Below are 18749 nucleotides of genomic sequence, written 5' to 3'. Positions count from 1 at the left end.
CTTAGCTGAAGGTCTATCTCACGAACCTTTCTTCATTCTGTCCCTGTGTCTTCTCTGTCTTTTCTGTTATTTCCCCAAAGCTTTGCTCCTTTTTCTCTCTGGGCTGTTGCTGTGCTGGGTCCTCTGCTTTCCAGATAAATCTCTTCCCTCCCTGTCCAGTCACCATGACTCTAGTATTGGGTAGGTCCAATCAGCACATCTAAGCTATAACTTATGTAGACCACAAAGAATGTAACATCTTAATCCTGGAAGAATTTTTAAAAATCCATGTAAAAGGAGGAGAAATTTCTCTTTATATTCAGTAGACTATTTCGAGATAGAAACAGAGTGGGTGAGCCAGGAGCTCCATCCTCCTGGGCATTTTCCAGATTCTCTCTTCAGTCCCCAAAACAAAAATCCACTCTCTCCTCTTATTACTTGTTTGACTATTAGGTTTATTGTTGTTCTTGTTGTTGTGTTAAATATCCCCAGGGTCAGTCAGAGAATGATCAAATTAAAACACAACTTGCCTCCCACATTTTATAGTTTCAAAAACAGGGCAGTTGTGAGGTGAGGGCTTCCTGTCCAGGGGGTAGCAACTGTTCCCTGCTCACCCAGACCAGAGACCTCTGGGAGGACCTGCCTTTTCTCCCAAAGGTGAGGTAGTATGAATTCACAACTCTTTAACAGAAGAAAGATCGAAGACCTCGTCTCTCTCCTTTTGACAATCCACTTGCCAGAGAAGCTTTGTCCCAAACAAAAAAGCAACACTGTCTCCTCGCCTCTCTTCCTACCAATGGGGACAATGTTCCCAATGACCCCATTTCCCAGCTAAGCCTGGTCCACAGTTCATGCAACCAGATAAAAGAAGGGGTGGTTAGGATCAGAGGCAAGACAAGACACACTCACATCTGAGCTGTACTTTGTACAGGTTGGAGACATTATATCATTGACACAATGCAACTTCTCACTCAGCATAGAAACCAGGCCTTTTCCCATTTCAGTGAAGTTTTTGGCACCATCTGCAGGCCCTCTGCCTGATTGTTTGAGGGTCTGTTCAGCAGTTATGCTGCCATGCTTGTTAGCCACTGTTTCCCAGGCTTCTGTGGACTTCACTGCTCACCCAGGGCAGTGTTTCTCAAAGTAGGGTCTGAAGACCAAAACAACAAAATCACCCATAGTACTCATCAAAATGCAATCTCCTGGACCTGGAAAGTCAATATCCTTGACGTGGGCCTGGGAATTTTTTTTAATAACCCCCCTTCCCCAAGACAGTCTTAGAGAACCACTCCTATGTGAGCAGATAAGGACTTCCCACTTCAGTTTCCCTGGTGGGGACAACCCTGATTCTCTGACTCTAAGAAGCTCACTGTGTTATCTTGGTTCTCCGGGGTTCCAGGACAAACAAGCTGCTGCCGATGCAAGTGGATGGAGAGCCCTGGATGCAGCCACCTTGCATGGTAAGTTTTCCTGGTCTTTGAGGTGAGGATGAGAAGCTTTATTTTGGGTCTTTTGGGAGCACTGACGTAATATGAAATCACTGAATCTCAGAGTTGCACAGGCTTTGAGAAATCATCCTCTCTTTCACTTTGTTCATCCATCCATTCATTTACCTGCCAAGCTTTTATTGAATACCTGCTATGTTTCAGGCACTTGTGAGGCATCAGTTCCAAAACTCACGAATGAAAGCTCATGATTCTTCTGAGACTTCGTTTATACTATCCTTGAGAGCCTCGACTTGAATCATTCCAGTGGCAGGGAATTTACCACATCAAAAGAAAGACTGTTCTGCTGATGAACAAGTCTAATTGTTAGAAAGTGCTTCTTTATGTTGAAGTCAAATCTGCACACTTAGCCTAGAACTTCCAACAAGTCACCCACGGGAGCTCCTGGGACGGCGGCAGGGGGGGTGGGGAGGGGGGGGAGAGGGGGATTTCCACAGTGCATGGACACACTCATCATGAGTTCACCACAGCCTTGAGGACCTGTATGAGAACTCCACTGAAAGAGTAACCACATGAGTTATCTATTTTGTTTATGGTGTTCACCTAGCACTTAACACTGTGCCTGGTTTTCTAATAGTTGTGTAATAATGTTTGTTGAACAGTGGACAAAGGACTGAACAACTGAACAAACAAAAACAAAGAGGACATCTTCATCCCCTTTATATTATGTGAACGCTCCCCTTAGCTATAGGAGCCAGGCAGCCTTTCTCTTAGTTTCTTCTCTGCTGAAACCCAGCTGGAAACTCTATGGTGAAGAGAAACCACTGTCTTGGTGTTTGGGACCCATGGTCTTCATGAGATATTACCTTAATAATATTCTCTAGACCAGTGATGGCGAACCTATGACACGCGTGTCAGAGGTGACACGTGAACTCATTTTTTTGGTTTATTTTTCTTTGTTAAATGGCATTTAAATATATAAAATAAATATCAAAAATATAAATCTTTGTTTTACTATGGTTGCAAATATCAAAAAATTTCTATATGTGACACGGCACCAGAGTTAAGTTAGGGTTTTTCAAAATGCTAACACGCAAAGCTCAAAAGGTTCACCATCACTGCTCTATACTATCATGAGACAAATCTCAGAAGACAAAAGTAATATTTCTAAGCTTTCTCACTCTGGTAAGTATTCAGATGCCTCACTAACCTGATGTTTTGAACCCTTCGGAACATCAAGTGGTCTTCCACTAGAAAAAGGGTTTTCATGAGATTTCATGCATCACAGCACAAAAGAACTTTTGATAAAAACTGAAGCCAGTTAAATTAAAATGAAGTTTTAAAAAACTGTTAAATACAGTTATACAAATAAATGCAAATGGATCATTCTTTGCAAGAGAAGATACATAATGGAAGCATTAGTAACATGGATCCCAAACTAAAGTTCTATTAAACAATGCTGAAAGCATTTAGGAGACATTGTTGAAAGAATAATAAAGATATGTTAAATTTTTCTTTTCTTTTTTTTAAAATATATTTTATTGATTTTTCACAGAGAGGAAGGGAGAGAGATAGAGAGTTAGAAACATCGATGAGAGAGAAACATCGATCAGCTGCCTCCTGCACATCTCCCACTGGGGATGTGCCCGCAACCCAGGTACATGCCCTTGACCGGAATCGAACCTGGGACCCCTCAGTCCGCAGGCCGATGCTCTATCCACTGAGCCAAACCGGTTTCGGCGATATGTTAAATTTTTCATTGTATTTTTTCATTTTGGCAATTTAAAAGAGTTTCTCAGAAGAAAATTTTAATAACTAAATAATCCTTTAGTGAAACTAAAACTTTCCAAATCTGGGAGAATTTAAAATTTATGAACCTTATCAATGTAGCAAAAACAGAAAGCAAATAATAAGCAAACATTAACAATTTTTTTGAAGTATGATGAAAGAGGTTGAGACTAAATACATCAATAATGACAAAAAATATATGTTAAAGTCTCCTAACAAAAGGGGATTCGAAATTAAAATTTAATGTTATGCTTATAAGAGATATACCTAAAACAAAAGGATATATATATATACTTATTTGCCATATCCTTTTTTAGACATAGAGAAATTAAAAGTAATAAATGTTATTGTTAATTATATTAATTTTAGACAAACTAACTTGCCAACATGCCAAAAACACAAAATAGAATAAAGAAGGTCACTTTTATTCAATAAAAAGTAGAGTCAAGTATGAGATATAATGTAATGGTCATAAAATTTTAGGTATCTAATAATAGAATCAAAATATATAATGTGAGAAATAGTATCAATATATATTCTGAAGAAAAAAATAACAGATAAGAAAAAATTGACAGAAAGACCAATATTGAGAGGCTTTAAAATATTTGTTTTTGCCTTAAAAAATAAATAAGTGACATAAAACTTGGATAAAATAACTTAATAACCTATAAACAAATTAAATATCTCAATTTTTTCAAGGACCCACAGAATATTTACTAAAATAGATCATAAACAAATTTACAAAAAATCTATATAAAATTCAGAAACAGAAATTATAAAGTTTATTTTATTTAACTACAAAGCAATAAAACTAGAAATTAATAATAGAAGATTAAATAAATAAGCAAACAAAATTTAATTATTCAGTGTTTTTAAATTTTTCTAAAGAACAGTAGATTCAAGAGATTAAAACCACCATTATTGACTTAGAAAAATAAAAATAAAGGCTCTCATTCAAAACTTATAGAATATAGCTTAAACCACATTTGGAGGTATGTTCAGAGACCCATATACATCTATCATTCAAAAGAGGGGGGAAAAAGTAATGAATAATTCCAAAATTATAAGAATAAAACAAAATAGGAGAGGCAGAAGGAAGAAAATAATAAAAATAAAATAGAAATTAAATAATTTAAAAACAGGAAAATCTAAAACTAGTTCTTTAAACATGTCAAATATTTGAAAACCTAATTTCAAAAAGAGAAAACCAATGATCATAGTTATTAAAATGTAAAAATATATAATAATTGCAATAAAAATATAAATGCAGTAATGGTTTTATTTAATTACTAGAGGCCTGATGCACAAAATTCGTGCAAGGGGCACGGCCCTCGCAGCCCCAGCTTCATCTGGAAGGATGTCCGGAAGGACGTTCGGCTGTCTGGTCTAATTAGCACATTACCCTTTTATTATTATAGATAACACATTACATAATATGAGAGATATAAAAATAGATGAAGACTTAAAGATTTAACAAATATTTTTTAAAAGGTTTGAATTTAGAAACTTGTTTCTAAATAGAGATCCCAAACAAAATCTTATCGCAATTGTTTTTTAACTTAAAAAAGAAAAAAACCAATGCAATAGTGAAGGCATTTAATGAAAGAACTATGAGGAAAGGCTTCCCACAAGATATTAAAACAGCTATAAAGCCACTGTAGTTGGCACAATATTGTACAGATAAATCAACTGTACAGAAGAGGCCCTAAGAAACCCTAGTACATAAAAACTAATGAAGGAAAAAAAAAAAAGGATGATCATAAACTAATTTAAAGGCAATGAACTGTTTAACATATACTAGCCAAAAAATTGCCTGACTGGGAAAATGTCATTATATATCAACTTCTCAACTCTATACTCCAGAAACAAAACAGAAAACTTCTAATTCTATTAAAGAATTAAATGTTACTAGCTGGGGGGAAATATAGGTGACTATCATCACGCTGTGAGCTAGGACTTTTTAAAGAGGAAAACATGACATATTGGACTATTAACAAGTTTAAGACTCTACAAATCAAGAATCAATACAGATCTTTAAAAGGCTAAAGACAAGATGTTTGCAATAGCTATCTCAATGAGCAGGTTAATTCTCATAATGTATAATGATCTCTTAGAAACCAGCAGGAGAAAATACTAGGAATGCAGCTGTGAACAGACAATTCACAGAAGAAATGCCATGGGCTAATAAACCTATGAAATAATATTTAATATAACAAATTAAGAAAAAGGAGGAGAAAGAAATTCAAGTTAAAATGGTGAGAAAGCCCTGCCATGTTTCACTTACCAAATTAGCACAATTTGCTTTCCTTTTAAAAATAATATTCATTGTTGTCAAGGGTGTGGCGAGTCAGGCACATTCAACCAGTGAGGCCAGAGTATAAACTGGTACAGCTGCGCTGGTAAGCATTTGGAGCCATGTATCAAGAAGATCCTTGCAAATATTAAATCCAGTTTATTTACTCAGACCCTTAAAATTGTTCATATACTTCTAGGTATTTATTCTAAGTAAAATGCAAGTTTCCAGAAATACAGAAACCAGTGTTTAAAAATGCCTATATTATTCATAATAGCAAAAAAAATTGGAAATTACCTAAAAGCCCAACATTTAGGAAAATGGTTAGATAAGCTATGTGAATGTCATCAAATGGAATAATTTTCAGCCACTGGAAATTATATAATGAATTTTTAATGATATCAGAAATGCTTTCAGAATAACGTTAAATGGAAATAGCTGATTTCAATTTTATTAAAAATATATAAGCACAGAAACAAACTGGAAAAAATATACCAAAAAGTTAACAGCAATTACTTCTAGGTGATTTTTAAATTTTTTCCATAATTTCTAAATTCTTAAAAATGGGGATATATTTGTTTACACATAAAGATTTTTGTGTATAAAATAGTCATAATTTAAAGACTTGCCTTGTGCTTGCAGCACTGTAAGATGGCCTCTCATGCTTTACCACCAGTTAGGTGGCATCATTTGAGCTTTGAAATTAAGAACCTTCCCCCAGAGTTAGATAATAGTACCAGTAAGATCTCAAAGTTGAAAGGGATTCTACTAGTCCAGTGATTCCCAAACTTGAGTATATGTTCAAATAACCTGGAGGGCTTTCAAAACACAGATTGCTGGATTTGTTATTCAGTAGGTCAGGATGCCTTAAGAATTTTCATTTCTGACAAGTTTCCAGGAAATGCTGATACTGCTGGTCTAGGGACCACACTCTGAAAACCAATAATCTAGTTGAACTTCCGGACCTATCAATAAATCCCAGACTTCTCCACCCCTAGTAAAACCTGATTGTCCAGCTACATTTGAAAGCCTCTGATGGCAGGAAACACTCTTATGAAGCTGGGCCTCCTAAGATGTTGGAGGACCCAGAAATAGCTAAGATCTGGAAAACTGCAAACCCCCTCTCTCCTCCTCAAGGCTCACTTTAAGCAGGAATATTTCCCTGACTTTTTAAAAAATCAAGTTGAGACCTTTCAAGTTTGTGCCTTTCTATTTATTTCAAACTGAAATTAAGGCAGACTTGGATACTTCCCAAATGATTAGGGAAGGGCCCACTCTTACAGTTATTGGCCATTTTGCTGGGCATGATTTGAATTATTTGCCCTGAGAGGGCAACGCTGAGGAGTAAGTCTCTCAGTTTATTGCTTCTCTTGAAGTAATAAAAATGTGTTGATTTCCAGAAGATGGCCCCCAAAACAAAGTCAACTCCCAGCACTAGTGAAATTTTAAAATTTACTCCTTTCAATGGGGAATTATATGCTGCAGTAGTTTTGTGAATTTCAAGCTATCACAAGAGCCCACTATATCACTTATCTCTATAGTAGAGCAGAGAACTAGGAACATGGGGCTGCTGTCCCTAGTGCTTGTCAGATGTTGTAAGTATTATGAAAGGTGTTTAAGAAATTATAGAGGCTTTAGTTAATTGCCTGACCTGCCCAATTACCAGAGAAACTTTAGTTCTAACTACAGAAACATGAATGCTCTCTTTCCATCAGGGGTCAAAAAGTCAGGTTTAGCCACATCCAACTACCTTCTAAAATGAGATCTTTGCTATTTAACTTCACCAACCCCCTCCTAATTTGGGTATAAGGGGGTAAGAGACTAACATCTCTTTGACTCCAAAAGAGGATATGAACTCATATTTCTTGTTTTTAGTGCATATACATACAGTCAACTCTCAGTTATCTATAGTACTTGAATCCACAAACCACATCAAAATCTCATGTTACCCAGGGTCTCCAAACTCCTACCCAATCAAGACCTTCATCAAAACTGCTGAAAAACCAAATGAGAGGGATTTGAGTTTCACTTCCTTCTCTTCGCCCTGGAAGTGCTAACAAGCAAGCAAATAGCTCAGCTAGACAGAGAAAAAGGAGAAGCCAGGGTCTTCTATCATCTGAAAAAAAAATGGGCTCCATCCATGGGAAATTGTAGGCAGTGCCAGTTGCCACTCTGCCTCAAGCATAGCCACCCACCACTGCCATGATGTTCTCTCTCTCTTCTTGCTGTTCTAATCGGTCAGTACTTCCACAGCATGTCCTCTGCATAGGCACTGCACTTGCTCCGGGAATACCAAGGTGAGTAAGATGAAGTTCTTCCCCTCAGGGGACTTGTGTGCTCAGGCAGTAAGAGAAAGCTTACCACAAGGAAATGTGCCACAAATTGCTGTCATCAAGGAGATCAAAATTACATGCCACAGAGAAGTGCTGTCAGAGTCCCCAGTCTATGCCTCACTTCCATAAATTCTGGAATAACCATAATGCCCATAATAAGGCACATAACACAAAATGTTGCTTGAAATGTTCTTGGTTTGTTCCTCTGGTGACTACCACAAAACAGAAAGATGGACTCCCCTTCCAAATCTCCAGACTCTAGACCAGTGGTTCTCAACCTTCCTAATGCCGTGAACCTTTAATACAGTTCCTCATGTTGTGGTGACCCCCAACCATAAAATTATTTTCGTTGCTACTTCATAACTGTAATTTTGCTACTGTTATGAATCGTAATGTAAATATCTGATATGCAGGATGTATTTTCATTGTTACAAATTGAACATAATTAAAGCTTAGTGATTAATCACAAAAACAATACATAATTATATATGTGTTTTCCGATGGTCTTAGGCGACCCCTGTGAAAGGGTCGTTCGACCCCCCGCCCCTCCAAAGGGGGTCGCGACCCACAGGTTGAGAACCGCTGCTCTAGACCAACAGGAGAATCATTTTCAGCTTCTATCACTCAGGAAGTTTCCACAACAGCTTTTGGTTCCACCCTTTCCTTTCCATAGCCTGGAGCCTTATAAATTTAAACCTGGCTTCCACAGTACCCTCTTGGTCAGACTCTTCCTCATTCCAGCTCACTCTGACAACAACTGTTAAATAATTTTCCTAAAACTCTTTTTCATCATGTTATTCTCAAGCTTAAAAAGTTACCAGAGTTCCCTATTATCTCACATTAAACCCCTTAAAGCCCTATCCCATCTGTATTCCCAACCTCATGTCTCATCCTTTGCCCCCCATTCAACCAGTTTATACGTGGCCCCTCTGCCCAGTGTCTTCCCTTTCTCTTTTCAGCAGCACATTTCCTCCCCTTCCTTTCAGATCTTAAAATTATTTTTCAAATACTCCATTCAGACTACTCATTCCTTACCTAATTTCTTTTCGGCACCACTTGCTTTAAGCTACATTCATTTAAATATGTTGATGGGTTTCTCCAGTGGTTTCTCTGTTGCTTTCTGTGGTCACACTGTTTCCAATGATGTGATAAAAACCATGAGAAAGGGCTCCTGGATTCTGTTGCTTTTGATACACATCTTTTTCCTTCTCCTCCAAGGATACCAATTATTTAACTGTTACTTACCATTTTACACTTTATGGTGGGCTTTCATTGACAGTCTACCAGTTGACCTTCACAACTTTGTGAGAAAAATATCCTCATATTACAGTTGGCCAGATGGGGTTTTGAAAACTAAGGGATTTTTCCAAAGGCTCACAGTAAAGAGGTGGGAATTCTGGGACACAAACCCTGGTCTTTGAATCCTAAATTTCTCTTGTTCCCACATCATCTTCCTACTCTGAATACATCAGACTTGATAAGTGTTGTTGATAGACTGAAAATGCAGATTATTGAAGTGGCAATGTCACCAGGCCACATGTAAATAGGAATTAAGAATTTTGAATCCATGCCCTGAAGACAATGAGCATTCACCAATCTTTTCTACTTCAAATTGACTTAAAGTTTACAGGAGAAAATACTCATAAAACCTAAAATTAAAAAAAAAAACATCCATATGCTTTTAAAATAAAGTTAGGTCTCTCCTACGTTAGATGAAGAAAAGAGGAAAGACCTGGGAGACACACTTGGGAATTCTCCAGATCATGTTGCTTGAGTCAGGGGTTCAACAGAAAGTCAACTTTGAGTTACTGGTTGACATATCAGCACTGCCTAAGCAGGAATGGCTAGGAGTGGAGGCTGGGAATCTGAGAACTGGGCTCTGGATGTTCTGTCCCTCTCTGTGTAACCTTAGGCCTTTATCCTGCAGAGGGGTTGAATGAGATGGTCCCTGAGGTATCCTCCGGCTGTGACATTCTGAAAGTCTATGAATAGCAAGGACACAAGACAGGTGCGAGCTGACTACCACGTGGGAAGCTCACACTTGTCTGTCCCCAGTGCTTCCGCCCCTCACTTCCAGCAGTGCCAAACTCCAGGCCTAGTCAGGGTCCAGTTGCCAATTCTGAAGTTGTTCAAGGACAGTCGTCCTTCTGCATGGGGCTCCTTCCAACCTGAAGCTGGTCTTCCTTCCTCTCTCTGAGACTCACTCTCCCATACGCTTCTGGGATTCCATGCCACTAATTCAGTTCTGCCTCTTTGCTTTTAGATTAAAATTATCCACAAGAACCAAGCACCCATGATGATGGGACCTCCCCAGAAGAGCAGCTTCTTTTCCCTGAGAAGGAAGAGCCGTTCAAAAGACTAAACAATGTGCCAATTGCCAGCTAAACCGAGACAGAAGACAAGAAACTGTAACACACACACACACACACACACACACACACACTCTCTCTCTCTCTCTCCTCTCTAACCAGCAGAAGTTAAGCCACCCTTCACTCTGGCATACATTCTCTTTATTTCAAGAATGGACATACCCTAACAGAGCCAGTGCAACAGAACATTTTGAATGGACTTGGGGCCCACCGGGGTATGGTTGGCTCATGCAGCAATCTCCACATTCCCAGAAGGCCTTGGGTGAAGCTTTCCCAGATTGAAGAAGAACTCCCCCTTCCTTCCCACCAGCCCTGTAAGTTTCCTCATGGACACTCGCAAGGAGCAGGCTGCAGGTTTCCTGCCTATGGTGAGATCGGATGTGGCCAAGGGAAAGAGCTCCCATTCCAGAGAGCCTACACAAAGGTGCCTCTGTAAAGAGACAAATGGCCTCCGACGCTCAGAGCATAACCCTTGGCAGGGCTCAGCAAGCGCACGTTGAGTTCTTGGTCGTCCTTCCAGCGAGAGCAACAGCTTTTCCCTGAACCTGCTGAGGAGGCAGAAAGGCTGTGCAAAGCTGTGTTTCCATTCTTGGTTCTCTCCGCTGTCAGTGGGCACTTGTTATTTCCCGAAGCCTTCTCCTGGTGGCTGTGTTTGTTTAGAGACGGCTCCAGGAGCCCCCAGAGCTGCCTGCACAGCATACCTTAGATGTGGTATTTATTTTCTTAGTCCTGTGAACACCTGGGAGGAAAAGCAGAGAAACTGGGATTTATTTTTCAAATTGGTGTCATAATATTGTATAAAAAGGGAAGGAAAAAAAACCACCCCCAGCTTCTTTCTTTTTCAAGCCAAAGTGTGTTTCCTGTTTGAGTTCCAAGCCCTGGTGGCAGTCTATTCCTGAAGGCAGAGAAGTCAGGCGGGAAAGGCCGTTTGCTGAGGAGACCAGGAGACAAACCATCAGGTGGCTCCTCCAGCCTCTTTGCACCTAGTCCTCCCAGAGTATGACCTGAGGGCCCTTCTGATGGTCTTATTTGTGTACATATGTGTTGCGTATATATTTATAAATATAAATATTTATTTACTGATGGACTTTTCCGGATTTAAAAATATATATTTAGCATAGGAACAGAAAATGGAAAAGATAAAGAAGGGTTTTACTCCTCCATTCCACCATTTCCTTGTCAAGACATATTGCCCTGTGGTGACTGTGAGATTTAAGGGAAATGAAAGTAGATTCTTATCATAGAGAAACTGAGAATTCCTATTCTGGATCATTAAAACAACCATGAAATATATACTGGGCAGGATTTATTCTTCCATTTATCAGATAAGAAAACCGAGTCTCAGAAAATTAAGAGACTTGCCCATGATATCTTGGCTAATGTGGTTTGGGAATAGGTGCCACTTAAGATACAAAAAAAAAGAAGATACTCGATAGAGAAAATAACCACACATCTTGGAACAGGGTCATTTCTGGTCACTGAGAAATGATTCCATTTGGATCCAGGTTGCCAGGGAAGAATGAATGTGCAGCACATGTGTGCATAGGGCAAGCCCACATGAGAAAATGAGGCCTCATGATTGATGCTTCTCAACGATTCTCTTTGGCCTGAACTGATGAGAAGTTGGTCTGAGTTGAAGGCACTGAACAGATCATCAAACTCTCCACAGATCACCTCATCACGGTCATCATAGTCTCAGCATGGAAACAGCCTGGCTGGCTGCAGGGATAACCTCCGTGGAAAGTCACAGGAGGACTGAGGTATCTTCTGCAAGGTACTGCCAGCCAGTACGCAGAAGGGTCTCAACAAAGCTCAGTGGGCTTCATTCAGCTGGTGCTGGCATTACCCTCCTTTCCCGAGAGCAAATGTCTATGGAGCTTCTTCGACAGAAGAAACATTTGCTTTGCTCCCTCAGGCCTCCATCCCCTCTGAGATTCCTCAAGAGGAAACCTGGGCTCGCTGGACATTGCTCCGCTGAGCTTCCTCTAATCTCCTGGCACTGAGTCAGGAGCTTTGTTCAAGGAAAGGAAAATTACGATTGTGTGTAAAAATTGATTCTAACTCTGAAGGAAGCAGTCATCTAGGACCGTGTGGACTGGACATCTAGGACCATCCTGCTCAACCTAACAGTGCAGAGCACCGGGCAAGGGGAAAACCAGGCCACCCTAAGAATCTCCTGAGGAATTGGAGCCATGGTGATGGGATCAACAAGCTCCAGAATGACAGCAGGTACCATCTTGGAAGCCAATTGATTCTGAAACACACACAGGTTCAGGTTTGGGGTCACCAATGCTAAGGCATTTACAGAAGTGTTTGCATGTGTTTCAGCCCTGATCCCCCCAACACTGAGGCTGTAGACACGTGGCACTATTATGAACACATGAAACTGATTCTCAAAGATTCACAAGTCAGAGACTGGCCCTCTGCCCACTCTACTCTAGTGCATAGGACTTACAATGTTGCTTGAGAGACATGTCCCAAGTCTTCCTTAGAGCCAGAGCATAACAAACTTGGGTGGAATTTCACTTCCAATTTAGTACCTTCAGTAGCCTAGGGTTGTTGTTTATTCTGATCTTGCCACTCATCCCTTAACTTCTGCGACTGTGAGTTCTTACTATAGAGTGCCTCATCAGAGTGGACCTCACAGCAACCTCTGAGATTGGCAGAGAGGTATTATCATTCCAATCTTAATAATGAAAAAAACAACAACAAGGCTTACAGAGGTTTAGTAACTTCTCAAAATCACACAGGCAGTCGGGGGATAATTCAGTTCTGATTCCTCACCTTTTTCTTAGTCTGGCCATGCCACTGACATGTTCTCACCTGCCCCCACACTTCTACCCCACTAGCAATACAAAGAATAAAACAAGAATCTTTGACACCTTGTGTTGTCCCTGGACTAATGGGCTAGGAGTTGCTATGGCTTGGTCTTTGTGGGTTTCCTCCAATGAATTGAGAATTGAGATAGACTTAGTAGGATGATTACATTTCAGGTCAGAGACCAGCTCCTCTCAAGAGAGTTCTTTCCACAGATGGAAAAGATATGTTAAAATTGCCAAATAAATTAGGAAATACTTGGCAGAACCTGGAAGAGCCTCCAGACTGGCGTTACATAACATGTATATACATTATACATATGCACATTATATAAGGTAACATAGTACTTAATGTGCTGCATATATTATGTAAATTACGTATTTGTGAGTAATCATGATAAATATAGAGACCCACTAATCACTTTTTTACACATACTCAGTGACAGATTAGGAAGTTTCTTTGCCAGAGAGTCTTAAAACTTACTCTCTCCTGCTGCTTTGGTTCCAACTCCTGCCAAAAATAATTGCATCAACTTTTCCCATCTCCATCCCCCTTTCCTCCTGGCCAAAATTCTCAGTTACCTCCTGTCCCAGCTAGTACCTTCTATGGAATACTACCACAATTGGGATCATAAAAATAGAATCATGTGGATGGGAAGGATCTAGACTCCCAGATTCCCTATGTCACAGGCTTACCTTCCCCCGCCTCAAAACTCCCAGACAGGTGAGTGCCTAATGCTAGTGTTAAAGGAAGAGAGGAAGGGAGACGGGGAGGGAGAGGAAGAGTCTTCAAGCAAGGAAACCAACTCTCCAAGCAAGGAAACATCCTAGTGTTTCTTGGCCACCAGTTCCCGGATCCAGCAATAATCAATCAGGAGGTTATTTCAAACAGAATATCTGAAACCATAATTACCTAAATGTGTTTCACAAAATACTAGTATCCATAAAATGCTCCATGAAAAAAAAAGTACTAGATCCCCTTCTAGGAAAGTCATACAGGGGCTTATCTCTAAGAACTCACAGTAAAGAGCCATAGGGACCTTTATTTGTCTGCCAACATCTATAGATTAGAAACACTGCCTTGGGCCCACTATTTCTTCTTTTTGTTTTAGGGAAAGATGGGAACATGAAAGTAAACATCCTCTGCAATACTCTTCCAAAAAGTAATTTTCTTGGATAAGGAGTGTCCATTCTTAAGACACTCTTTCTTGTTTCTTCTATGTGATGGTTTAACTACTTTTATTGTTCCCATTGTTCTTCATGTCTTCAAGCAAGAACCTTGGATCTGGACTCAGCCCTCTGAAGGGATTGGGATCGGGGGAAAATTAAGGAGAAAACATGATAGCTGGCAGGGGTCAGGCTTCATCTGTGTAACTCCAGAGAACAGAACTCGGTTTACACAGCACAGTTGTAAAGACGTCTATTTATACTCCATTTAATGACTGCTCTTAGAGCTGACCTAATAAGGCAAGTGCTACCTTGTGGGGGAATGAACAGCCACCAGCTCTTATAGGGAAAGCCTTGACCCAGTTGGGTGGGAAACAAGCAGTGGTGGTTCTACCTTGTTCAAAAAGTTGTTGAAGTGTTTTTGTAAGCATTAATGTTAAATCAATAGTTCTATTACTTCTTTTTGAACAGTCTACCTTGGCTTCTCTTGTTTTTTGAAAGAATGAAAGGTGACTCCCAGAGAGATGTCTGAATAAGTGGATACCGACCCGTTGTACCACACTTACACATGGGAGGACTAATCTGACTCCTTGTACCCTCAAGGGCAGCCAGTGGTAGTGATCTCTCCTTGGTAGCTGTGAGAATTAAAGGAATGAGTTAAAGTATTAAGACAAAAAGAAATTTTGCATTTCTATCTGGGTCCATATTAGCAGTTTGGAATTCTTTTCCTGGTCACAAATACCAGACCTGCATCTGACTTGCAATAACAATGAAAAAGAAATTATCCCACATCTTGAATATCAATCAAATTTTAGAAAGAAAAGAAGAGCAAAATTGTACAGAATTGCACATGGGGCCATTGTTTTTAGCTCACCTGATAGTCCAGCATATTGGAGTGCATCGTGTAACTTTCTACTACAGAGAGGACTAGAGAAGGGAGACAGAAAAGGGAATTCCCATGTATTGCTTACTGGGTGCAAGGCACTGCATCAAAGTCTTTTCATGTGCTATCCCATTTAAACCTTAGAGTAGCCTACCATATGGGCATTGTACTTATTTCACAGGTATGGAATTAGTATATAGAAAGGTGAAGTACTTATCCAAGATCAGATAGATAGCGAGTGATAGAGCTGGGATTTGACATGGCTCTTTCTCACATCAAAATGTATGCTTTTCTACTATATTTTAGTGTCTTTAACGTTCTTATATAACTATTTCCCACCCTGCTATCATCCTGGGTGAGGTTACATGACATTGTAATCTCCTTTCTGGTCAACCTCTGTATATCCATCTAATCATATTCCTATTTAAGAACTTCCAATGCTTGCCCACATTTAAATTCAACAACCTCCATGGACAGCTGGAACCCACTACCTCATTCTTGCAATCAAATTGGCAGTCATCCCTTAATCATCAATGTTTCAAATGCTAACTGAATGGGACTCATTTCCCAAGGCCTACATAATAAATTTTCTATTTATCTCTGTGAGTAAGAGAGCCCCAAGCACCCTTCTCAGACTGAAATGCCACGGTCAGCAGAGACTGGCCTGCTTGGGGAAGGAGAGCTAGGATTGTGGAAAGGAACCTCCAGCAAGAAGGCTTTGCATGTGATCCTCATTAGTGATAGGCGTGGGCTGGGCCATCTGTGTTCCACAGGAGAACAGAATGGCAGGCTGCCTTTCATATGCCAAGAGAAGCAATCTAATGGGAAGATCCAGAAAGCTCCAAAAACAGAGAGGAATTTTTCTTCATGGGCATCTCTGTGGGAAACCAGGGACATAGAAAACCAAAGGTTTTTGGAAATTAGCTGCTTCACTTGCTGGGCATTCCACCCTTGCTACCACTTTATTCTTCATGTCCATGGTGCAGGATGGCAAGCAGAGAGCCCTGCAGCCTCACCTACTAACTAAACTCCCTTAGATGGAGCCAATGATAAACCTATGTTATCCTGAAATCTGTGGAGGCAAGGGCAGGTACATTATAGCAAGGCATCAGAGTTTGCAATTTTAGCCTCCAAGTCTCCCAGGATCAGGAAACACTGCAAATAGAAGAGACCATTTAATTGGATGCTCAATGCAGATTCTAGAGAAGTAATCAGGAAATATGGAGGACTACTCTAAATGCAATTTAGAAACAAAGAGGATAACGTCTAACCCAGTATTTAATGTTTAGTAGCTAATGAGTAAATATTTGTTAAATGAATTAATAGGTACAGTAAGTATAGTGAGTATTTGTCCTTCTACCCTGGAATAGATAGGGAAGGAGGTGGGGGAGGGGGGATGAAAGCTTTTTAACTAACAACTCAGGAACTTGAAACCACAGGATGTAGAGGGAGCTCATGGGGGCCTTTAACTACCCAGACATCTGTTGACTGATGGATACAGCTAAATATGGATCATCAAAGGGCTTTCTAGGTCACATGGAGGGCAGCTTCATGATTCAGAAAATATGAAATTCAACTTGGACAGAAAGACAGAAATATTTGCATTCTACTTCTTAGAGATCAGGTCAGAATTGACAAAGAATAAAAAAACAGCACATGAGTGGAGTTACAACACAGTAAGAGACCCACATAATAAGATACAGATTCATGAGATGAAAAGAGATAGAGAACTGAAGATTTTTTAGCAGGTTTATTTGGGCAAGGGAGATGAGCATGAACACTGTGGTCCAAAAATGGAAAAGGGGACTGAGGAATCTTATATTTTTAATGCATAAAATTGAGTTAATGGTAAAATAGAAATTTCCAAGCATTGATAAAATCATTCCTAAATAGCAACTATCATTTACTGTCCAGTCCAAAGCCTATTACTTTTTAAAATATGCTTTTATTGATTTTAGAGAGGGAGAGGGAAGGAAAGATAGAAATATCAATGATGAGAGAGGATCATTGATTAGCTATCTCCTGCATGCCCTCCCCCCAAACTGGGGGATTGAGCCCACAACCTGTACATGTGCCCTGACCAGGAATTGAAATGTGACCTCCTGGTTCATAGGTCCAACACTCAACACTGAGCCTCACCAGCCAGGCCAAAGCCACTTTTAGACCACTTTTAAACTTCACAAGAACCTGAAGTTGGTCCTATGTGGTTCCCCATTTGACAAATGAGGAAACTGAGAAACATATGAGAGCAAACCTCATGCAGGAAGATCCAGGATTCAGATCTGTCAGTATCTGTCTTCAAAGTCCATGTTCACACCTGCGGTGCCCTCACTGGTTCCTCTGAGCCTCAAGCATGGTGACAGGGATTTGCTACCCCCAAACCAATCCCCTGTACATGACTTCCTTCTCAAACTGAAAATCTAAGTCTCTCTCCTCCCTCTTCCACAGAGCAGAAGTGGCAAGTACCATTCATTTGGGCACAGAGGCACACTGAGGAGAAGGGGCAGATGTGGGCAGCAGAAGGTCCATGCACACCTTACCCACCTCCCTTTTTCTTAGGTTCACTCTCCAAGGCACCAGCTTGGCCATATCCTAAGACACTACTCAGAAAATAGACAGCCAACAATGAATGCCCAATGAAGAATTCTACGAGATCAGAGCATTCACATAATATGAAACGTCATATTAAAAGATTCACAGAGACAATGGTAAAGATCAAGAGCAGTGAGCCCTAACTGGTTTGGCTCAGTGGATAGAGTGTCAGTCTACAGACTGAAGGGTCCCGGGTTTGATTCCAGTCAAGGGTACATGCCCAGATTGCAGGCTCAATCCCCAGTAGGGGATGTGCAGGAGGCAGCCAATCAATGCTTCTCTCTCATCATTAATGTTTCTATCTCTCCCTCTTCCTTCCTCTCTGAAATAAATAAAAATAATTTTTTTAAAGATCAGGAGCAGTGAAATGAGGTCAGGTAGTCAAACATCTGACTTAGTAACTGATAGTGAAAGGTGGAATGGAAGTTTGAAGTGGTCTTTTAAAAATCTCTTAGATGAATTAGAATTTGGGGTTAAAGATGGCTTCTAAAATAATGTCCCCCCCCAAAAAAAATTTTTTTTTAATTTTTTTCCTTTCCAAAATAAATTATTTTTAAAATGTAGTCTTACTAAGAATTACAAGGTAAGGGATAATAAGATGGTTATTTCTTTTTACCTTAGACAGTACAAAAGGAAAGGAATTTATAAACCCCACAGTGTAAGTGTCAATCCAGAAAGAGATTCCAGAAAGTCAGCATTTTCTGTTGAGGGACTAGACAACAGTAATTAATGAATTTATTTGTTTATCTTTTTTATTTTTTTAAGAGAACTGGTACCTATTGGTTACCAGAAAATGGCATGATCTTCAAAAAAAAGAAAACATTTCCTGTTGAATATTTCCTCTCTCCCCAACACTCTTGAGGTAAAAGGATTGAGAACTAAATCTTTTCACTTAGAGAACCACATATGCATGGAAGGTGTTAATAATAGAGGATGTCAGTGAATTGTTGTTTGGGGCTTGCTGTCATCATACTCTGCTACCACCAGGCATTAAGGAAATGATCATAAACCTAAGAGGATGAAGCAATTTCCACCTCCATCCACTCCCTATCAGCCTCCTGAAGCTCCCCCATCCCCAGTTAAA

The 18749-nt window shown here is 39.9% G+C and overlaps 1 protein-coding gene across 1 annotated transcript in view; it reads left to right on the top strand.

Annotated features, from left to right (window-relative positions):
- DGKG (diacylglycerol kinase gamma) overlaps positions 1-11619 on the top strand; it is a 192332-nt gene extending 180713 nt beyond the window's left edge. The window contains exons 24-25 of the mRNA XM_081087246.1: positions 1379-1439; positions 10102-11619. Of these exons, the coding sequence (XP_080943372.1) occupies positions 1379-1439; positions 10102-10200 (160 nt within the window). The 3' untranslated portion in view covers positions 10201-11619. The remainder of the gene's footprint in view (positions 1-1378; positions 1440-10101) is intronic.
- Positions 11620-18749: the final 7130 nt, after the last annotated feature.

The sequence above is a fragment of the Myotis nattereri genome, assembly GCF_964212035.1.
Source record: "Myotis nattereri genome assembly, chromosome: 3".
In the NCBI taxonomy this organism is placed as follows: Eukaryota; Metazoa; Chordata; class Mammalia; order Chiroptera; family Vespertilionidae; genus Myotis; species Myotis nattereri.
Note: the sequence above shows the minus strand (reverse complement) of the source record. Positions and strands in the feature narration are given on the sequence as shown.